This window comes from Bos javanicus, chromosome 28 (genome assembly GCF_032452875.1).
Source record: "Bos javanicus breed banteng chromosome 28, ARS-OSU_banteng_1.0, whole genome shotgun sequence".
NCBI lineage: Eukaryota > Metazoa > Chordata > Mammalia > Artiodactyla > Bovidae > Bos > Bos javanicus.
The window spans coordinates 37159415-37182527 of NC_083895.1; the positions used below are offsets into that span (position 1 = coordinate 37159415).

The 23113-nt window shown below is 47.0% G+C and overlaps 2 protein-coding genes across 3 annotated transcripts; both read right to left on the minus strand.

Moving 5' to 3' along the window:
* Positions 1-6170: 6170 nt before the first annotated feature.
* On the minus strand, positions 6171-11531 carry LOC133240518 (mannose-binding protein A-like). Of its 2 annotated transcripts, XM_061405484.1 has the most exons (6): positions 11267-11531; positions 9397-9480; positions 8770-8959; positions 8266-8382; positions 7246-7320; positions 6171-6615 (listed from the first exon to the last, which is right to left on the minus strand). In XM_061405484.1, exons 3-6 carry the CDS (start codon positions 8948-8950, stop codon positions 6242-6244), a joined length of 747 nt encoding a protein of 248 aa, XP_061261468.1. In that variant the 5' UTR covers positions 8951-8959; positions 9397-9480; positions 11267-11531; the 3' UTR covers positions 6171-6241. The 2 variants fall into 2 exon arrangements, with proteins under 2 accessions (XP_061261468.1, XP_061261467.1); XM_061405483.1 differs by lacking the exon at positions 9397-9480 and having other exon boundaries at positions 11267-11528.
* A 4480-nt stretch (positions 11532-16011) lies between these two features.
* On the minus strand, positions 16012-20216 carry LOC133240519 (pulmonary surfactant-associated protein A). The gene is made up of 5 exons (XM_061405486.1): positions 20092-20216; positions 19086-19280; positions 18716-18835; positions 17902-17979; positions 16012-17452 (listed from the first exon to the last, which is right to left on the minus strand). The coding sequence occupies exons 1-5, from the start codon at positions 20177-20179 to the stop codon at positions 17076-17078; spliced, it is 858 nt and encodes a 285-aa protein (XP_061261470.1). The 5' UTR covers positions 20180-20216; the 3' UTR covers positions 16012-17075.
* Between the last annotated feature and the right edge of the window lie 2897 nt (positions 20217-23113).

Genomic DNA, 23113 nt, shown 5'->3' on the forward strand with positions numbered 1-23113 from the left:
ATGATAATAAACAATCCCTTCCTGGTTAACAAGAAAAAAAAATCGCTGATTCCTGGGAGGTTCTAAAGCACAGTTCAGTTACATAATAATGAGCAAACAACCTTGACAGCAGTGAGCAAACTGTGACCCCTGGTGCCAGCCACAGAGAAGGGAGGCAGGCTGGTCCTGAGCAGGAAGGGGATTTGAGGAGAGTGAAAGCTAGGCCTTCAACTGGTACCCCAGACCCCTATCCTTTGGTTTGGACATGGCTAAAAGTGAGAACCTGCCTCTTGAGAAACCTATATGCAGGTCAGGAAGCAACAGTTAGAACTGGACATGGAACAACAGACTGGTTCCAAACAGGAAAAGGAGTACGTCAAGGCTGTATATTGTTAACCTGCTTATTTAACTTATATGCAGAGTACATCATGAGAAATGCTGTGCTGGAAGAAGCACAAGCTGGAATCAAGATTGCTGAGAGAAATATCAATAACCTCAGATATGCAGATGACACCACCCTTATGCAGAAAGTGAAGAGGAACTAAAAAGCCTCTTGATGAAAGTGAAAGACGAGAGTGAAAAAGTTGGCTTAAAACTCAACATTCAGAAAACGAAGATCATGGCATCTGGTCCCATCACTTCATGGGAAATAGATGGGGAAACAGTGGAAACAGTGTCAGACTTTATTTTTGGGGGCTCCAAAATCACTGCAGATGGTGATTGCAGCCATGAAATTAAAAGACGCTTACTCCTTGGAAGGAAAGTTATGACCAACCTAGACAGCCTATTCAAAAGCAGAGACATTACTTTGCCAACAAATGTCTGTCTAGTCAAGGCTATGGTTTTTCCAGTGGTCATGTATGAATGTGAAGAAAGCTGGACTGTGAAGAAAGCTGAGTGCTGAAGAATTGATGCTTTTGAACTGTGGTGTTGGAGAAGACTCTTGAGAGTCCCTTGGACTGCAAGGAGATCCAACCAGTCCATCCTAAAGGAGATCAATCCTGGGTATTCATTGGAAGGACTGATGCTAAAGCTGAAACTCCAATACTTTGACCACCTCACGTGAAGAGTTGACTCATTGGAAAAGACCCTGATGCTGGGAGGGATTGGGCGCAAGAGGAGAAGGGGATGACAGAGGATGAGATGGCTGGATGGCATCACCAACTCGATGGACATGAGTTTGAGTAGACTCCGGGAGTTGGTGATGGACAGGGAGGCCTGGCATGCTATGTGTGTTCATGGGGTCGCAAAGAGTCGGACACGACTGAGCGACTGAACTGAACTGAACTGAACTGAAAAGTGAGAACAGCAAAGCTGGAAGATTCCAAACAAAGACTTGCAAGGTCTTGCTGTTCTAGGATCCAGAATCCAGGCTGGAGCCTGGGCTTGAATGCTGCAAGTTTTGGCAGTTAAATTCATTCTGGTCCAGGAATGAAGCCTGTATCTATACTTTCACAGGAGAGAGTTGACTTTCAGACGTAATTTAAACTCAGAGTCCACGTCTTAAGAGCAGGGAGTATTTGCTATTCTAACTCACTAAGAATGACTTTCTATGAACCTGAGAATTGGTGATAAGTTGTTCAGGGCACAATTAGTTTGGAAAAAATTGTCAGGTAACAAAAATGGAAGACACTCCTTGGATCCTGCAGCGTTGCCCCTGAGATGGGCCCTGCCGGGGTCCAGCCCTGGCTGATCCAGGGTATTCGAAGGAGAGACGGCATAGGCGACCTATTTATTTAAATATTTATCAAAGATATAAAGAGTAATAGAATGAGGATAGCTCAGTAGGAAAATTCAGTGGAGAAAAGAGGCTGAGTAGCTCGGTTTACGTGGGAGACCAATAAAACTTCAAGACAAGAAGTTTGCACCACTTACATAGGCCACAGGCATCCTTCCAGTCTCCCAAAGGAGAGGAGACGCTGAGGCCTCCCCGGTCGGATCTTAGAAGCCCAGGCATAATTAGCAAGCATGGCGGGTTCCGCGCTCCAGATGGAGACTCAGCCAGAATTTGAGAGAGAGAGCGACATGGGGAGACCAAGTTTTGGTGAACAAGGCCCGCACTTTATTTTTCAAAGTAGTTTTTATACCTTAAGTTATGCATAGAGGATAATGGGGGAAGGGGTGGAGTCATGCAAGGACAGCAGTTCCTGGTCCTAATTGAAGCCAGGCTTTCAAACTTATCATATGCAAAAGTTCAGGTGATTTACATCATCTTCTGGCCAGGAGGCCTGTTAACATTTTAAGAAACTTATTTTTCTCTAAAGGTGATTATTCTAAAGTCAGGCACCAGCCTCCAAAAAGCATTGGATAGAGTTGCATTCCTACAGGGCAAAGGTGAGGTGGGCTCAATCAAGAAAAGAATTAACTCAAGGATCCAAGCTTACAAACATTGAGGCTACTACTTACATTTCTATACACCCATTATATCAATCAATACACTGCCAAGGACATAGTAGGTAAGGAGTATGGAGACTTAGCAGCAAACATTGGCCCAATAAGTGAAAATCCCTTCACCAATACAATTTCTAATCAATCTTTTAACTACTCAAAGGAATCTGTGTTTAGACCGTTTAGAACATCTCCTGCCTCTCACAGTTGGGAGGCTCTGAACAATCACATGTGGCTGGAAAAACCTATTCAGGCAGGCTAGAGGATTTCCAAAGGAGTTTGTAGGTTGAAACACTGTCACGCCCAGGAATTATTAACTGGAGCTGTAAGCTAACTCTTTCTTCAGAGAGAGGTAGTGGGGGACAGCCCCCCATAAAGTCAGAGGTGTAGGTGAAAGCACAAAGCAGAAAGTAGGCAGACTCTGGTTTTGGGGGTAGATGCTCGAGAATTTCCAGGGGGACTCCTGAGGCTCGATCCCGCCTTTGCATATGCCGAGCCTCCTTCCTCATGACTTTTGTCATGGGTGGAGCGCCTCACGCTGGCTCCCGGCAGTGATAGAATTCTAGTTGAGCTATTCCAGATCCTGAAAGATGATGCTGTGGAAAGTGCTGCACTCAATATGCAATATGCAATATGCACTCAATATGCAATATGCCGGCTCCCGGCAGGGCCCTGTAGGTCTGAAACTGTATGTGATCATAGATTCATCCAGCTTTAAAAAGGAGAAGCCATTACAGATCAGTTTTCAGATAGGGAAACTGAAGTCCAGGGAGCCAGCATGTCATAACGAAGACTCCTCTTCCATTAGAACAAACAACAGGACTCAAGAGGTTGCTCAGAGTCCTGAAGCCCCAATGGAAATGTGCTGCCTGAGGTCCCTGAGATTTGTCCTTGGAGCACCTGGCTTAATTAGGTCCCCTGTGCAAGAGATCTCAGTCATCATATGCCCTTTAGAAAAGGAAAACATCCTGCTTTCAGCCCTTGAGAAAGTGAGAGAGATTATCTGGACAGTCTTCTTGAATCCATAATCTCCCTCTTGTTCCAGGTCTTGGGAAGCCTGGCTTAACTGCAGTTTCTATCTTTGGACTCTCATGAGAATCCATTTTTAGATTAGCTCCATGTTTTCTTGAGCTGATCAGCATGGGCCACACTGCTTGCTGATAAGAACTGGAAAGTGAATTTAGGGAGGCGGTTCCCTCAATCCTAGACTGAGTGAAGAATGCTGCCAGGCATACAATAGAGACAGGAGCTCTGAAAAGACAATCAGGTGCTCAATTAGGGAGAGAACCAGCTCTACCTGTCCAAGAGCCTGGGGAGAAGCTTCATGTCCTGCAAGGTGGGCCAAGACAAGAGGGAATCCATAAGGATCTTCAGCAGGACTGGCTTATGGGTAGGGGAGCAGGATCGGGTCTTGGATCTCATGGGAAGCTCTCAAAACACGAATGTGAGAGGCTCTAGTGATTGAGGGATGTAACGGGGAGGGAGCACCATGGAAGGAACTAGAAGAAGAAGGCTGAAAGGGAAATGGAAGAATTTGAGCTCATCCACAGATTTTCTATTACACTTCCCTGACAGAGGGGGCACTCATTACATTCAGTTCAGTTCAGTAGCTCAGTCGTGTCTGACTCTTTGCAACCTCATGGACTGCAGCACACCAGGTTTCCCTGTCCATCACCAACTCCTGGAGCTTACTCAAACTCATGTCCATCAAGTCGGTGATGCCATCCAAACCACCTCATCCTCTCTTGTCCCCTTCTCCTCCTGTCTTAAATCTTTCCCAGCATCAGGGTCTTTTCCAATGAGTCAGTTCTTCACATCAGGTGGCCAAAGTCCTGGAGCTTCAGCTTCACCATCAGTCCTTCCAAATTCTTCCATTTCCCTTTCAGCCTTCTTCTAGTTCCTTCCATGGTGCTTCCTCCCCCCTACAAATTCTGAATGAGAATATTCAGGACTGATTACATACCGGGAAACAATTTCTGTGAAGCACATGACCATGTCCTCTTCAAATTTATAGCTAGACACTGTCCCTTCCGCACAGTGTAAACAAAGGAGACATTCTTCCCAGGGTAGAAGTGGTCCCCATCCCCGTTCATTCTTATTATTAAAATAGAAAGAATTATATAATGGTAACCTGTCCATTTTCTCATTTTCATCTTGGCAATGATAAAATTCAGCCGTAATTTTCATGCTTGGTTACCATAATTCTCTTGTTCTGGGTCATCATCTATGTATCTTCTTTCCTGCTAAAATGTTTCTCCTCTTTCCTTCTTCTGTTTGCCATAGCCTACATTCTTTATGTTTCATATGTGCCTCTTTCATACATTTTGGGCACTTTCCCATTCCTTTGGCAAGCAGCCTGGATTTGAAGTGCAAATAGTGGTTTGTTCGGCTCTGCATCCCAAAAGCACTCTTCTCACTGCCCGCAAGAGCAGTGCCTGAACAAGAGCTTCAGGAGGTTGAAAATTCAGTGATGTGACCATCTTGGTGGGCCAGAGGCCATGGACAAGGCACTCTCCCCCTCACCCTGCCAGCCCCAGTGTCTTTAGCACACCCTGCCCCTACCCTGATAGCCTTGCAGATAAAGCACACCTTGGAGAGAACTCTACCCTATACTGTTCAATTCTCAATATTCCACCCACTCATCCATTTTGCTAAGTCTTTGGTGCACCACTCCAACAAATGCTCATCAAGTGTTTCCCAAATACGAAGCGCCCCCTCTGGTAGTTTGGATACAAAGAAAAATAAAGTGGAAAACTAATTTAACAAAGATATTTCACTAAGTTAAGTGGTCCTTAGCCCATTTGTGAAATATTTTCAATCTCATTTTGTGATTGACATACAGTTGGAGCCAGAATTCACTCCCTTCCCCCAGTTTGTTGTCTGGGCTCTATATAATCTCAGCTCCACCACCCTGAGATTGCTCAAGAACATCCATGGTCTTGAGCTTGACTGTCAGCCAAGATGGTGTCCAAACTCTGCTCAGAGGGGAGGCTTTATTTGCTAACTGGATGGTGCTGTACAACTTCCCCTCCAGGGTATGAACCTCACCCTTATGAAGTTTCCCTCTTGTTTCTACTAATAATGGACCTATTGACCTATAATGGGATAAGGATGTCACAGAAGGGAGGGGATGCTGAACATGGAGGGACTAAGACCAGTGATGCTGTGGGGAACGACACAGCCTGTCTGACCATTAGCTTCTATGATGCTGGCATATGCTGCACTATCAAATCAGTTTCCTAAAAGTATGCAAGAAGGAAAGGCTACCCTTTGTCCTCAGGATCACACAGTGGCTATAGGGAGACCACAGCCACTTGAGCAGGCGAAGGGATTCCTAGGACTATTCATTGTTACCCATGCCAGGAGTTATAGTCTGGCAGTGAGAGATCTTCAGGGGTAGCTCATGAATAACTAAAACAACACTTATGTTGTAGACAGGGCTGGGTTAACCATCAGAAGGAAGGAGTCTTTGACACCAAGTACTGGCAATTTGGAAAAATGGGAATTGGATTTCTTGGAGGCTGAGACTAATGCTTGCTTGGACACAGACGTGGTCCTCCACTGATCCATCAGCTGGGCTGCAGTGTCCTCACTAAAAAAGGAGAGAGTTTGTTTGCTTTTTGTGTAATTGACTCTGACCCAATGCTGTGCTCTTAGGCAGGACAGACGGTGTCCTTTGCCATGGACTGGACCAGAAACCCTCATGCTCCACTATCAGCCTCTTTTCTCTTCCTCCTCCCTCAATCCAACACACCCCTTCACTTTCCTCCCATCCCCGAGAAGGAATGAGTCAACACTGGATATGGGAAAATAAGCACTGAATTCTCTTCCAGAGCAGCAGGGAGACACTGAGGGGGCAGAGGAACTTGCCTCTTCAGGCTGGAAATTCACAGATGGCCAAGAAGGAGGAAGAACAGGAGATGTCATTCCAGAGCCCGTCTGGTAAGAGGCTCACACAGTCCTCCCCTGAGCCATAGTTATTGGGTTCATTCTTCTTCCAGTTGCTGTAGCCTAGCCTTCCTCCAGTTACATACATAAACTGCCCTTCGGTCACCTCATCTGTGATGCCCAGGAAGGCGGTATCAGAGGCCATGTCCTGGATGGCTTTGTTCTCCTCTGCATTCTTGGGTGTGGCCACGGTAGCCCCAAGTGCAGTGCACAGAGCCTTCACGCTGGAAAAAGGCATCTTTTCACGACTGGTCACGTACAGCTTCTTCCCAGACTTTTTGCCCAAGGAGAAGGTTTGCACTGAAATCACAAAGGGTAGGTGGGGTTGATTTGGCTTAGAGCCCTGCCCTGGACAGCAGATGAAAAAGCCCTGCTCTGGGAATCTGGGGTTGAGCCCCATTCTTCACCACCTCTGGTGAGATCCTGGTAAGAAGGCGAAGGCAAGTCCCTGGCAGCAGGCCAGGGATATCCCATCCTTAGGACAAATATCTGGAAAAATTGTCCCTGTACTGGTGAACCGAGGGAAACATGCTAGAGCCTCACTGCTAGGTGTAGGCACCAGGGTGAGAAAGAGGCATGGATACCCATCTGAGACCCATGGGTGCTGAGGAAGGAGCAAAGATCCCAGAGTCAGCAGACCTCCACTCCATCCTCCTCCATCTTCCTAACTGCATGCTGCTGAATTAATTATCCACACTGCTTGGACCTAATTTTTTCTCACCTGTCATTAAAATGGGTATAATACCCACACATAGGGATGGCAAGAGGATTGAATGAAATCATATTATTAAGAAAATGACAACCAACCTAGCCCTGGTATATAGTAAGTGGTCATGCATGTAAGTTCTTTTCCACCCTTCCCCCAAAACTTAGAGTTCGCTGGAAATAAAAGAATCCAGAACACATTGGCGACAGAAAAAAAAAGCTTACACTTTTTGACGTGATCCAGTTCTGATCGCAGGTCCCTTATCTGTCTCTCCAAGCTAGCCAGCTTAGCCTCGGCAACTATAAAGCAATAGGGAGAGGATATTTATTGAGAAGTGAAGTGAAGTGAAGTCGTTCAGTCATGCCCGACTCTTTGCGACCCCATGGACTGTAGCCTACTACGCTCCTCCGTCCATGAAGAAGACCTTAAATTGGAAAGCAGAGTATTTTGAAAATACATGTATATATTAGCGTAGTAAAAATTATTCCAGAAAAAAAAAAAAGAAGCCAAAGGAAAATAAAATGAATTCCTGCCTTCCCAAGTATACTTAGTAACTATTATAAACTACAACTCTGGAAATAATAATAGTAATAGTAGTAATAATACCATAAACTATAGTTCTGGGTCCTTGTCTTCATATATTTCTTAAATATTATAATTATTCATAAGAAAGGCCCAATAAATTATTCTCCTTTTTGAATCATGTTCCTAATCCTATTTTAATTTCTTATTGTAGGCAGACTCTTGAATACATTTATTATTTTGATAGGCCAGTGGATAAAATATTAGTAAGAGGTCATCATTTTGGTTTTGTTGTTACTAAATTTATTTTACTCTGAACTAAGTTGCTATGATGTCGCCCATTACCCAGGCATTCTATGAGGCCAACACTTTTCATGCCACTCTCGTGACAAGAGGCATAAAGGAAGAGCAGAGAAGAGCTGCCTCCATCCTTGCAGCCTGCAACCACGCACTGGACTGTGCAGCTGAAGAAAGGCCAGGGCACGTGGCCTACAGTGGCCTGCTCAGGGAGCAGCCAGTGGAGTTTGGAAGTCTGTACCCAGGCAGCTGTGGAAATCCCCTCAGGCCCCAAGGAGCTGAGAGGAATGAGAGTGCTGGGTCAGGAAGCAGAGCTGAGCATCTTCCAGTGGGGCAGCAGGAGACGGGGCACCTCCCACCTGGCCTGGAGTTCCCAGGGCCTGCATCCCCTCAGCCCCTACTACATGCTGGGGTGAGCTCCTTACCCGAGCTATCTCCACGATCTCCTTTGTAGCCTCTGGGTCCTGGAAGCCCAGGATTCCCTATGTTTCCTGGAGGCCCTATTTTCCCTGGAGGGCCCTGCGAGCCTCTGAGCCCTTGCCCTGTTGGAAGATGAAGGAAATATGAAGAAGTAGCTGTCACTCATTCTCTTTCTCCGAAAGCTCGATAGTTGATTGGCCCCAAGAAACTGCCACTCAACTTGTGGTGACCCAAGGAAGAAAGATCCTCCTGCATCCTGGGGATGGCCTGTCCTAAGGCAGCTCCCTGAGCAGTCAAGATACCCCTTCTCTAAGTACAACCATGTGTCACCAATTCCAGGGTGGCCGTGAGGGATCCTGAGAGCCAGAGAAGCATCTTTAGAGAGAATGCCCTTTCACAGGCACGCACCTTAATGAAAGGTGAGCCTCCCCCTGTCTCTATGCTAGACCCCTTAGAGAGGACACTCTCCTGTTGGGGTAAAGGTTTAAGAAGAGTGGCCTGTCCTCTACCTGGCTCTCCCTTTTCTCCCTTGGGTCCATCTCGCCCGTCTCTTCCTGGGGTGCCGTTAGTGACTGGGATGGCACAGGCCACCACTGGGCAGGTCTTCTGAGCATCCTCAACGGCTTTTGTATTTGAGAAGGATACTGTCACCACACACAGGAGGACAGGAAGTGATGAAAACAGGAACATGATCCTTACCTTAGAATGAAGAGAGTTGAGGAAAATAGTTTCATCTTATTTTGTTTAGCCAACATTTGCCACCACCTCTGCAAAGAGGAACTAAAAAGCCTCTTGATGAGGGTGAAAAAGGAGAGTGTGAAAACCTGGCTTAAAACTCAACATTCAAAAAACTAAGATCATAGCATCTGGTCCTATTATATCATGGCAAATAGAAGGGGAAAAAGTAGAAGCAGTGACTGATTTTATTTTCTTGGGCTCCAAAATCACTGTTGACGGTGACTGCAAATGAAATTAAAAGACACTTGCTCCTTGGGAGGAAAGTTATGACAAACCTAGACAGCATATTGAAAAGCATAGATATCACTTTGCTTAAAAAGGTCCATATAGTCAAAGCTATGTTTTTCCCAGTAGTCCTGTATGGATGTGAGAGTTGGACCATAAAGAAGGTTGAGTACCGAAGAACTGATGCTTTTGAATTGCAGTGCTGGAGAAGACTCTTGAGAGTCCCTTGGACTTCAAGGGGATCAAGCCAGTCAATCCTAAAAGAAATCAACCCTGAATATTTATTGGAAGGACTGATGCTGAAGTTCCAATTCTGATGCGAAGAACCAACTCATTGGAAAAGACCCTGATGCTGGCAAAGAGTGAAGGCAGGAGGAGAAGAGGGTGACAAAATATGAGATGATTGGATGGTAGCACTGACTCAATGGACATGAGTCTGAACAGGCTCCAGGAAATAGTGAAGGACAGGGAAGTCTGGCATGCTGCAGTCCATGGGGTCGCAAAGAGTTGGACACGACTGAGCTACTGAACAACTGATGTGTTGGGCACTGTGCTCAGGGCAGTTGACACAGGGAAATATCACAACTCTTGGCTCTGAGTTACTCCTTAAGCTACTAGGAAAACTACTACTGGGATAAGTAAACTGTATTAGAGTTAGATTAGTGCTAACACAAATTTAGATGCAAGAGTAATCTAATAGGGGCCCATTTTCCCTGGGGCTCTTTTGCCCTGTGAGTTCAAGGCTTGGTAGTTTAGGCAGCCCTAAAGCATGAGAGCCCATGGGGTCTGCGCATGACATGCAAGCCCTGTTCCTTTTAGAACAGGTGATGGCCCAGCAAACAGAGCTCATTGCTGGCATGAGCTTTGGCTGCTCTCTTAACTCCCTTTCTTGAAGGTCTACATAGCCTAAATTTCCCTCTTCCATCCCCTCCTATGGACCCTAAAGCAAAACTGTTGCAGGTGACCCAAGGTCCCACAAGGCCCATTGCTTGATGGCACCTGTTTTTACAACATCCATTGTCTCATTTCACATAAAAATCTGTTTTACACCCCAGGGTCCCAACCACCCTCAGAACCACAGCTGCTTCCCAACAGCCTGTCAATCATCTTGTTTAATAAAGTCTCTATTTTGTGACAGGCACTTGCTGGGACTGGGGACCCAGATTGCCCTGAGGTATGGAGCCGTATTCTGACCCTGAGAATGGAGGCTTCTTGGTCATTGATCCCAGCCAACTGAGACTTAGATTTACCTCCTTCCCTTCATTTGAATTTTCCACAGAGAGGCCATTTGTCCAGCCAGAACCCAGGCTTCTAAAATTTCTGTTCACTCTGGGCCCGGTGGGGTGAGCTCATGTTCCTCCTCCTGGCAGGATTCGCTGCAAGCTTCCCAGATGCCTCTCTGGCTCTGCGCCCCATCCAGCCATCAGATCCCCATCCAGTCTTTGCCTGAGCTTGCCCCCTCCCAGGAAGCCTTCAGAGCCCAGCCGCTGTGGGCCTCCCCCTCTGCTTATCTCTGGCCTCTAACCCCGGTGTCCCTGGAGCTGCTTCACACTACTGCATCTGTCCTTGCCTCCCCTGGCCTGTCAGCTCTCTTAACCCTTTCTTTCCTCCAGGACTCAGTGAGAAGCAATGAGTTGGAAGGGAAATATCTTTCTTTTTTAAGATTTTGAATTTGGGGATTAATTGATCTCTTTTTTTGGCTGTACCACACAGCATGTGGAATGCTAGCTCCTGGACCAGAGATGGAACCACTGGTGGGTAAACCCTGGACTGCTGGGAAAATCCAGGAAGGGAGTTTTCTTGAGCAGATCTTCACCTTTCTCTTTTCTTTACCTCCCCTGATTATGCTAGAGACGAAAGCCAGAGCTAAACATGTTGCTAGCATATACACCCCATTTCCATCCTTCTATTTGGCTGAAAAGACTACCTTTAGTTTGCAGATGGTCAACTGGATCCAGGAAGGGCACAAGGCCCCAGGTCAGACAGAGACAGAGGCCCTCAGGGAACCTGATGACCCCACCATAGCCCCTGCCTGGAACTCACCAGGATCAAGTCAAATGGCCAGACTCTTGGCCCAGGCCTCCACTTCTCTCCTCCACGAATGACCTACTAGGGCCTCCTCAGAGCACAGAGGCTGTGGCCGGGAAGCTGGTCCTCCAGCCTGGGCCTTTGGCGGATGCCTCAGCAACATCAGCCCCAACTAGTCTAGTGAGCAGAGACAGTGGTAGACTGGCCTTCAACCCCAGATTAATGAACAACCATCCTGAGAATTGCCATATCCTGGGCAGTTCTCCAGGGCTGCTGGTGGGTTCTCCACCTTAGCACTGGGCAGCTCTGTACTGCAGCACCCAGACACCTCCTACTGCTCCCTCCCACACATCCCTCTCTACCACTCAGCGATCTGACCATCTATAATCACAGATTCTCAGATCATGGATCAGAATCACAGAGGATAGTTCTTTCCCAATATTTATTTCTGGAAGAGGCATGCATATACATCCTACCAAACAAACACATGTTCATGCATACATACACATACAGGCAGGCACACACACACGTACAGGTACACACACACACACACACATACAGGCACATACACACACACAGGTACACACACATACAGGCACACACACACACACAGGTGCACACCTCTGTATCAGTTGTTTTGCCTAGTTCACCCCTTTATCCATATTTAGTTTACTGGGGGTAGGAGGGAAGGGTTAAAGACCTACAACAGGAAGTCACCTCATCCCTTTCTTCTCATTCAAAACATCCCTTATCTGTCCTCTCTGGGTGCATCACAGGCCTAGGCACAAGGAGAGGAAGTATTTGTAAATAACTCAAATTTGGAGTTGAACATGGGCATTTGTGCTAGGCGTTCTAGCCGAGAACATGTCTCTCCATCTTTGCACAATTACTTGTTGTCATTCAGATTTCAGCTTAAGTGATATCACTGGAGAAAGCCCTATCACAAAATTATAGTTCTCTGTTTTAATTATCTGCTTATAGTCCATCTCTATGTAAAATTTTCTTAATTCTTTGGTTGCCATATGTACTGACCAGCCCACTCCTTTAGAACAGGAAGTTCATCAGAACAGGGATCTTACATCCCCACCTAGAAGAGGGCCTGGAACAGAATCAGTGCTCAATAAACATTATGAAACAAAGGAATCCTCCAGCACTGTGTCCTCAAAGTGGCTCTCTTGACTTCCCTCCACCCAGAGCTGATATCTGTGCTCTCTTTTCTAGGGCAGGAGCTGCCTTTGATTCACCTCCTTGTCTCCAGGGTGTAACTCAGGGCTGGGCACACAGTGAGGATCCATTGACAGAGTGAGGAGGGAAGCAGAGACCCTGAGCAGGGCAGATACCAGATCAGTCCATGGCTCCTCCGTGCCTGGATTTCCAGAAGCATCCAGTTCTTATCTCCAGAGCCTGATCAAATGGCCTTTTTCAAGTCCCTGATGCAACTTTGAATTCCTGCCTTCCCCCAAACTTACACCCACTCTTTGAAACACTTATTCTAACAACTAAAGCAACTCTAGAGGTTTGCTTTGTCCCAGGGGCTGAGGCCACTTCCCATTGACTCTATTTCGTGATTGGTGATTTGGCTCCTCAAGGGTCATTGGCCCTTGTGTACTCAAGTCGCCGTGCCCTGTTCAGCAAGCCTCCCAGATTCCTGTCATCAAGGAGCCTGCCAGGTCCTGAGAGGAGCCCACTGTAGAGAAGATCACTGCCTCCCGCCAACACACCAGGATTGTGTTTCCTGATGCCATTGACGTAACTCTGAAGGGCCCTTAGGCTCAGAGGACAAAGAACACTCAAACCTTACAGCAAATGAGCAGACCTCCCAGAAAGGTGGAAATCTGAACGGAGAGATTTACATACAACTAGTGGTCCCCCACTCCAGTACTCTTGCCTGGAAAATCCCACAGACAGAGGAGCCTGGTGGGCCGCAGTCCATGGGGTTGCTAAGAGTCAGACACGACTGAGCGACTTCACTTTCACTTTTCACTTTCATGCATTGGAGAAGGAAATGGCAACCCACTCCAGTGTTCTTGCCTGGAGAATCCCAGGGACGGGGGAGCCTCGTGGGCTGCCGTCTATGGGTCACACAGAGTCGGACACGACTGAAGTGACTTAGCAGCAGGACATGATATGTGGGCTTCCCTGGTGGCTCAGATGGTAAAGAATCTGCCTGCAACGCAGGAGACCTGGGTTCAATCCCTGGGTTGGGAAGATCCTCTGGAGAAGGGAATGGCAACCCACTCCAATCTTCTTGCCTGGAGAATCCCAAGGACAGAGGAGCCTGGCGGGCTACAGTCCATGGGGCTGTAAGAGCTGGACACAACTGTGTGACTAACACTTTCACTTTCAGGCCCCTATATGTGCTACAGATTTAGAGGAAAGGTGGCTATAGAAGGAGGGGAGAGCTTGGAACAGGAGGAGGGAGGGGTGTGCACTGTAAGCGAGGGACAATAAGAAACACTTGACTCTGGCAGGAATAAAGATCCTCCCTTGAGGATGCCATAAGCCTGTCCTCTCACAGACCTGGCATTTGAATTTATGCTTATTAGTATTATTTTCCTATGATTATTATTACTGAAATTTTCCCTTTATGCCGAGATGAAAAACTCTTTCTCAAGTGTCCCAGTTCATCACAATCTAGCGTACTGTGGGGACGTAAAAACAATCAGGGACCTTAGCCTTAACCCAGGCACTCAGAATTTTCTCAGATGAGGTCAGGTCACTTTGAATCTACCTTGTAAAAACTACCAAACACAGTGAGAAGTAAGCAGAGTGAAATCTGACTGATACAAGACTCAAAAATAGGCCTCTGAAGACTGTTGCTCTGGACAACAGATAAACAGACAGTTTTAAAAGACAGTGTAAGTGGAACTTCATTGTTTGTCCAGTGGCTAAGACTCTGCACTCCCAACACGGAGGGCGCAGGTTCCGTCCCTGATCAGGGAACTAGATCCCACATGCCAGAATTAAGGATTCACACACCGCAATGAAAGTTGAACATTTCATATGCCACAACTAAGACTCAGCACAGCCAAATAAGTAAATAAATTTTAAAATAAAAGTAAAAAGTATAAGGAATAAGTAAGGAATAATACAGATATTAAAAAAATTTAGCAGTGGAACTAATGAACTAGTATAAGGAAAAAACTATAGAGCTATTAATAAAATTTCAAAAACCTTGTTCTTTGGAAAATCAAATATATTTGGCAGATAGGTCCACAGTGGCTTGAATGATTGCTCCTGGTTTTTCATGTCTTCTTTTCATAGAAATACATAGCCATGCCCTTTACCATGGTACTTTGTAGCACCTCCCACTAGAGTGTGTGGAGTAAACACCCTAGACCCTCTGGTATTTGACTTGGCTGTGTGACCATGAGCAGACACTCAGGGAACAGCAGCTTTAAATGTGAGGAGAATATGTCCCTAGTAGCCACTAATATCAGGATAATTAAATGATGTGGAGAAAATATGAAGCCCCCGAGGAAGCTTGAAGTAAAAAATAGTTATTAAAATCTAGTCATGCATCAGTGGTTAATAGCCCAGTCCCTGGACTCTGACTTCCTGTATTTACAGCCCACTTCTGCCATGAACTGGCTGCATGATCTTCGGAAAATCATTTTAACCTATATGTGCCTCAGTATTCACTTTGGCTACCTCATGCGAAGAGTTGACTCATTGGGAAAGACTCTGATGGTGGGAGGGATTGGGGGCAGGAGGAGAAGGGGGACGACACAGGATGAGATGGCTGGATGGCATCACTGACTCGATGGACGTGAGTCTCAGTGAACTCCGGGAGTTGGTGATGGACAGGGAGGCCTGGCGTGCTGCGACTCATGGGGTCGCAAAGAGTCGGACAGGACTGAGCGACTGATCTGATCTGATTCATTTTTAAAGACCCTGGTGTTGGGAATGATTTGAAGGCGGGAGGAAAAGGAGATGACAGAGGATGAGATGGTTGGATGGGATCACCGACTCAGTGGACATGAGTTTGAGTAAGCTCCGGGAGTTCGTGATGGACAGGGAAGCCTGGTGTATTGCAGTTCATGGGGTTGCAAAGAGTCAGACACAACTGAGTGACTGAATTGATTCATTTTTAAATTGGGTATAATGATAGCATCTACATATTAGGGTTAATGAGGATTATATGAGTTAGTACAAGTATAATATATGGCACATAGTAAGTGCTATGAGAATATGAGCCATTAGACCAAGTTGAGTATATTCCAGGAATGCAATTGTTCAACATTAAGAAGTGCATCCATGTAACTCACTAATTTTATAACAAGTTCAAGAATCTTAATAATCTTATAGATAGGTACAGTCTTGAAGCCTTGAAGCTCACTGTTTTCCTCAAACTAATACACAGTCTCATAATTATTTACATATATTTTTCCTTAGAATGCAAACTTTATGGAGTTGATTTAAAATATAGTCCCAATGATTATTGCCCCTAGCTTTGTCATTAAAATCTGTTTAATTTCTGATTCATCATCACCCTGGCCATACAGTGGTGGCTTCTTAAAATGAAAGGTAGGCAGTAACTTTTTCTCTTATTTTTTTTTGCATGTGTGGGTGGTAGAGAGAATAATGGTGCCCAATGTGCTTCCAGGATGGAACCAAGTGGCCCCTATCGCCCAACAAAGAAAATTTAACCTGAGATTGAACTTCCCACTTCTCAGGTAAGTGGGGGTTCAGAGCCAGAGTTAACTTGATTTCTAAAAATACAGAAATGTTTCTTGAAACCAAAACAGTGGAAACTCGTGTTAACACATTCATGATTTATTACACGTGAATCATCTCTGTTCAATGAGAAGGAGAGGTAATTATGAGCACAAGCTTTAGGTCCAGGTAGATGGGTTTGAAACCAGCCTCTGCCAATTGCTTCATGTTAAAAAAAAAAAAAAAAAAACGCAAAACATTTAACTTCTCTAAATTTCAGTGTCCTTGTATAAAAGATTGGGGAAAATGATGCTAGTCCCATGACACTGTGTGAAGATTAAATCATATGTCTTAGAAGTGCATGTCACGGTGCTTGGTATATAGTATGTGCTCAATAAACGGTGGTGTGACAAGGGGCGTGAACTCCTCACTGATTTCTGAAGAGGTGGGGAATGTGTTCATCAGCAGGCAGGTACTTGGGTAATGTCTATGGTGGGGGTGACATCTTCCTTAGAGGTGTTGGCTGACACCCTAAGACTCAAGGAAGTGGATAATACCTGCCAATCACTAGGAATAAGTTGGCTTCCATCATGCTGGAGCACCACCTGGCCCTCTGACTTCATGGAGAGCCTAACAAGATGCCTCCCCACAGATCTCAGGTTGATAGATAAACCCAAATGTATCCTTAGCTCCACACGTGTGAAATTTCCCAGAAGTACATCTATCATTGTGCTTGAGCAGAACTGCTAAATCTTGATGAGGCTGGGCAAGCAGTGAGCTGCAAAGACAGAGTAGAGGGGGGCCAGGAAGTAGGCACTCTGTGTGGTGCTGTGGAGGGAACCTTCATCTCAGGACCTTACTGTTGCCATCTATAAATAAAGGAACTGGACAAGAAAAGGAGGAAAGAAACCTCTGTCTCTTGCAGAAGGGCAAAGTTAGAGTGGCTGCCAAGAGTGCAATGCTGAGAAGGGGTTCTGGGGGAGTCAGACTGATTAGTGATCATTGGGGAGGAGTCAGGATCCACCCAGGAGTGGAGTGCTCAAGAGTGCCTTCAATTCTGATAGCCACAACGGAATTATAGCACCTGATTCATAGACCAGGTGGATCCCCAGGATGGAGGCTAAAAGGAAAGATAGGACTGTGTCCATCCTGTGGCTTTGGTGCCTGCTCAGAACTCACAGATGGCCAGTCGGTACTGCAGGCAGTTCTTGTCATTCCACTGACCATCTGTGTATATCTCTACACACTTCTCTTTACCCCGGCCCCTGGGCTCCCCTGGGTACCAATTGGTATAATTCACAGGGGCTCCATCCAGGTAATAGAAGTCTCCAGCGGTGGGGCCTTCGACCAGGCCCAGGTAAGCATAAGTGTTGTACTTCTTCACGATGCTCACAATGGCTTCATTCTCCTCTGGACTCCTCGGGGCAGCAATGTGTCCACCTACTCTGGCACATAACTCTTTGATGGCATCAAAATTGACTGACTGCCCATTGGTAGAGAAGACCTTCTCTCCCACCGCCAGCACGGACCCCTGCAAACGGAGGACTAACAGCAAGAATCCAGGTCAGGCCACAGATCTCTTTGCCTTCTTCCCTTCAGGCTCTCCACCTTTGTGTTCTCCCCAATCTCTTTATCTTTGCCTGTCTCTGTCATCCCTCCTTCTTCCAACCCCAGTCTTTCTGGATTCTCTGCTATGCTCTCATGATTCTATTTATTCATTCACCCATTTAGCAATTACTTATTATGTGTCATAAACTGTGCGATTTCCTGGGAATCAAAGAAAGCAATATTGGTAGGGACCTTGCTTCCCCAGGACATAGGGAGCTAATTAGTGTCTATTTCTCTCACTTCTGGCCATTTAAGAACATCTAAAAAAATGACTTCCACATCTACACTTGTTCATCAAGTCTCTAGATTCTGGAGCCTGGTTCTGAGGATAAGGAGAACTAATGGGAGACCCCCTACCATATAGAGCCCCAAGGGGGACCCCTTACCGCCCTGTGACTGCAGGACTTGATGTCTGATCTCATGGAGTGTGCCCTGGAGCTCTTCATCTAGATATGCTGGAAACCCTGTAGAGAGATCCCCGGCAAGATGAGAGGATCAACAGGTCAATAACAACCCCACTTGCTGCCAAGCAGATTTGAGATCAACTGCAAGCCTGGAATTCTTCCCTTCACTTGTCTACAGCCACCACCCAGGCCCCAGGTCATAAGGGTCCACAAGGCCGGAGTGTGTTTCCATGTTCCCTACACGCTTATCCCTTAGTGCAGCCTTGCACCTGCTCGCCCCTTCCCTGCTCTTCTTTCCTTCCATGTCCTCTCATGGCTCTGTCTGTCCATATCTGTGGAGTTTTCTAGTTCCTGGGCAGGGGCCCTTTCCCACCCTCCATTAAGAGCAAATGTGGTTCTTTCTGTACTCTGATGAACCCTGATTGCTGCCATAAGGCATAGTAAGGAACCTAGAGCTCCGGAGGTCCCCTGAGCAAGCAGGGCCCCCAATTTCATCATCTGTCTGCTCCGTGGTCCATGTGAGCCCATATACCTCAGCCCCAGGAAGGGCCTCCCCTCCTCCCATTGCTATTCCATTTCCCACACCTGATGTTCTGTATCTTCCTGTCAGCAGTTGTAATGCACAGAAAACTTTCAATTCCCACCGGACTCTGCACTTATGACCCACACCCCAGACACCTCTGGGATGTCCTTTGGGAACTTGCACAGTTTTGTCTGACCCCCGTCATTCCTCATGTAACTGAACACATGGGCACGGTGTCCAGTCGCCTCTGCCCATTGGCCCCATCCAGCTTACCTGGAGGACCTCTCTCGCCAGGCTCTCCCTTTTCTCCACGCTCTCCAGGGAGGCCAGGGGCTCCAGTCATCCCATCACGCCCAGGGAGGCCTGGCATTCCTCCAGGGGGGCCCATGGGGCCTGTAGAGAGAGGGGGAGGAGGATGTGTGGTATCTGTCACCCACAGTGAGTTGGGGCTGATGTGACTGGACCTCCATTTCAGCCAGGCTGACTTGCCTGGCCCTCCATGAGCACTGTGAGGATAGACCATCCAGGGCTGTTCCAGTCTAAGGGTCCCAGGAAATACCCACCATCCAGCTGACCCTTGGACCCATGTGGGCAGGTGGTCCCCTTGAAATCAGGCCACTGTCCCCAAGCTCCCACTCAGTACCTGGAGGCCCAGGGTCTCCTTTGATACCATCTCTCCCATCTCTTCCTGGCAGGCCATGGGATCCAGGAGTGCCAGGAATGCCAGGGCTTCCAAGACAAACTTCCTTGACATCGCACTCGAGGCCAGAAGCCACCATCCAGAGGAGGGTAAGGGTCAAAGAGCACAGCAGCATGGCGCCTGCTCCAGCAGCTCCTCCTGCAGAAGGGAAGGGCCATGGCCCCTCTGAAGCATTTATCAGGGTTTCCCCTTGCTCTGCTTTGTCAAGATTCAGCACATGCTGGGGTCTGAGGGCTGGGTTGGTATAAACAGTAACTCTGGAAAGACCCAAACTATTCTTGGAAACTGCCAGCATCATTTGGTACCTAACACAGTCTTATGCCCCATCCCCTTGGCTGGAGGTGGTATGGTACCTGGGCAGGTGAGGGGTTGTAAAGAGCTCTGGAGAGTCAGAGGACCTGGGTTCTAATAGAGTCTCTGTTTGTTCCTCGCTGTGTGACCACAGGGAACTCCCTTGGCTTCCCCTAACATGTCTGCCCTGGAGGCAGTCCTGGCGTGTACCTCCCAGGCTGCTGGGAGGAAGGAAGTGGTCACTCACTCACTCATTCTGTCTGTCTCTCAGATGCCCTCCTTTTGAGTTAAGGGATCACAATCCTGAGGATGAGGAGAAATGACCAGGGCCCATGGCTTGGCCATTCCCAGTTGGTCAATGATAGGGAGTCCCCTTCTCCCTGCTCTGGTGTCCCTTTCTCCTTGGCAGGCTGTGTCTCCCCCTGCCCGAACCCTGCTGGCCCTGCTGAGTCCTTGGGGAGAAGGGACCTGGCCTAGGAGCACAGTGAAGAAGGAGGATATCTGCAAGCCCATCATCCTGCACCCACAGTTAGGACTCTATGGAATAGCTCCCAGTAGTACAGAGGAGGACCCTCCTTTCCACCTGACCCGTGGTGAAGCCTGTGCCTGCTGGGCTGGTTCACCCTGGGGAAGACCCAGAGAACGGGGCTAAACTCACCTGCACGAACACAGCCCGTGCTCCCTGCCTCCAGAGCAGTGTGGCCAGGTGGATGGTGCCATTTATACTGATGTAGGCCCCCAGGCATCCCCTCCACCCTATAGAGGCTCCTGTCACAAGGGCCTCTACACCAGAAGGGCCAGGCAGGAAGCTGCCATCTTGTTTACTCAGCAACATTTCCTCACAGGCACTCAGGCTGGAGAGGCACTTAGAAAATCTAACGAGAAACCCCAGGTTGGTAAGAAGGGAAATTTCCCATGGACCGGAGGTCACCCACTCTCCTTCCATCCATCCAGTTTACCACTCAGTAGATGACGAGAGCACTTACAGGGAGGCATGTGGCAAAGGAAGTCTTCTCCCTCCTGGGTCTCAGCCCGCTGGTCCTGGCTAGTGACATGTTCACACTCCTGGGATCACTACCCTCAAAAAGCCCACCAGTGGGAGAGAACATACCAGGGCTGGACTCTTTTCCCAGGGGAGCAGAGAGACAGATCAGTGGTGTAAAGGGCTGTCCACTGGGGCCATTTCAGTTCCAGAGCCTCTTTGGCTCTTGGAAGCATCCTTGTGGCTCTAAACCATGCAGAGGTCTGTCTCAAGCCAAAGGATCATCAGATTGAGCTGGAACAATCTGTCTGTCAAGGGGCATGGCTCACTACTGAGCCTCCCAACTCCTGCTTCTGGGGTCTGTGGCTGAGTTGATGGGTACATGGTTCACTGGCACAGGTGAACACTTGGCCGGGTCCCCACTCTTTTGCCTCGGCAGGCTCAGTGGTAGGGAGACAGGGCAGGAAGCCATGGTTTCTGTCTTGACCATGGTGATGTCTAATGACCTGCAGTGGTGATATCTTTAAGTGGTAGGATGACTTGTGAAGACAATGGAAGAGGTTCCCTCTTCAAGCCACTTAATTAGGAGGGAATCTCTAACGTAGGATGGTAACAATGGAGAACCAAGACAGGAAAAGATTGCCATGCTTACCTGGGAGTGGTCTGAAAATCTTGAGGTCCGCAGGGAGAGTGGGAGCCTAGCTAATGGAACTACTCTCCTGGGAGCAGGAGGCCTGTCAGAGCTGATCTGGAGCTCTAAGTGCTTCCAGCTGCCCTGCTGCCACCTGTCACAGTCCTGTGACTCCGCTGGCATGGGATGGGGAGCCAGGGCCGGTACTGGACTGGGGCAAGTGGGGAGCAGGTCCAGCTTAAGGACTTCAACTTGGCTTGGAGGGAGTGAGGTTCTTGGGGTGAAGGAACAAGAACAGGGAAGATCTTCTTGGGCAGATTTTGAAGGGCCCTGGGGAAGGCAGCCTGGAGGTCGGGGCCATGTGGTTGGTGGGGGAGGGGGTGGACTTAGGAGTCAGAAATACTCAAGTTGTGATTTGGAACTGCCACTCTTTATCCATGTGGTTTTGATCAGGTTATATAACTTCTTGAGCCTTTTAAAAATTTGAATCAAAATTAAATTTCCTATCAAGCCTATAGGAAAGATGCAGAGGAAGTACAAATTTTTTCCTGAAACTATGATATTCTATCACCCTAGTACTTTAATTTATATTTTATACAAAAATATTTTTCCACATAGCCATCAAAATGAAGAAATTAGCACTGGTTCAGATATTACTTTCATTAAACAGTGACAGAGTATCATGGGGTATTTTATTTAATCATTTAGGTCATCTGTTTAACAAGTTACTCACATAGCTTAATGCCAATATATAAAAGTGTGTCATAAAAATTCTAATAAAATCACAAATTATTTATTTACCTGGCCTTACCTCTTTCTTTAACTCTTGTTCCATCAATTCTCCCTTCTGCAGCTTCTCAGAGGATGATGCTCCAAGTTCACAGAACTGAGTGCTGCTTTCCGTGTCTTTGATCATGATTTTCTTTGATCACGATTCTTCTCTTGTCTGGAGTGTTCTGATTGTATTTTCTGCCACAAAAAAAGTAGATATCATACAATATTTGTCTCTGACTTATCTCACTTGGCTTCCCTGGTGACTCAGATGGTAAAGAGTCTGCCTGCAAAGCGGGAAACCTGGGTTCAACCCCTGGGTCAGGAAGATCCCCTGGAGAAGGAAATGGCAACCCACTCCAGTATTCTTGCCAGGGAAATCCCATGGATAGAGGAGCCTGGCAGGCTACAGTCCTTGGGGTCACAAAGAGTTGGACACAACTGAGTGACTAATACTTATCTCACTTAGCATAATGTCCTCAAGGTCTATCCATATTGTTGCAAATGGCAGGATTTCCTTTTTCTCATGGCTGAAAAATATTTCATGGTATGTATATACCACATCTTATTTATCCACTCATGTATCAATGGACATTTAGGTTATTTCCATGCTTGGCTATTGTGAGTAATGCTGCAATGAACACATGAATACAGATATCTCTTGATAACCTGTTTTCATTTCCTTTGAATATATACTCAGATATATACTTTGAATATATACTGAGATGGCTGGATCATCTGGTAGTTCTATTTTTAAATTTTTGAGGAACCACCATACTGGTTCCCATAGTGACTAGACCTGTTTACCAGTTTACAATCCCACCAACAGTACACAAAGGAACAAATAATCTTTTTACTGTAAGTATGCAATATTATTACTCATTGGTTATCCGAAGTTCAGATGCAGTTGGGCATCTTATATTTTATCTGGCAGCCCTACCTGCAGGGACCTGGTCCTGCAGAGGTTGAACAGAGATCTCCTTTGGCTTTGCTGTCACCTCATGGGTCTAATTTGGGACCACGTGGTCCAAGTGAATCATCTTGGGCTCTGACTTCTATGTGGCTGGTGAGCAGGAGAGTGTGTGGGTACAAATGAGGCTGCGATTTAAAACAAACTCCAGGGCTTGCCCAGTGGACTAGTGCTTAAGACCCCATGCTTCCAATGCAGGGAGCGTGGGTCTGATCCCTGGTCAGGGAACTAAGATCCCACCTGCTGTGGAGTGTGGTCAAAAAATAAAAAATAAAACAAGCCCCAGTTCTCCTGAAGTAGCAAGGGATACCCAGAAGCCAGGGGTG

Excerpts from the sequence above, each read along its gene's own strand:
- LOC133240518 (XM_061405484.1), bottom strand. The coding sequence starts at position 8,950 with ATGTTCCTGTTTTCATCACTTCCTGTCCTCCTGTGTGTGGTGACAGTA. Across the intron at positions 8,383-8,769 it reads GGGAGAAAAGGGAGAGCCAG|GGCAAGGGCTCAGAGGCTCG; the intron begins GTAGAGGACAGG and ends ATCTTCCAACAG. Across the intron at positions 6,616-7,245 it reads ACTGGATCACGTCAAAAAGT|TGCAAACCTTCTCCTTGGGC; the intron begins GTAAGCTTTTTT and ends TTGTGATTTCAG.
- LOC133240519 (XM_061405486.1), bottom strand. The coding sequence starts at position 20,179 with ATGCCTGGGGGCCTACATCAGTATAAATGGCACCATCCACCTGGCCAC. Across the intron at positions 17,980-18,715 it reads TGGCGAGAGAGGTCCTCCAG|GGTTTCCAGCATATCTAGAT; the intron begins GTAAGCTGGATG and ends ATCTCTCTACAG. Across the intron at positions 17,453-17,901 it reads AGTCCTGCAGTCACAGGGCG|TCCTCCGTTTGCAGGGGTCC; the intron begins GTAAGGGGTCCC and ends TCTTGCTGTTAG.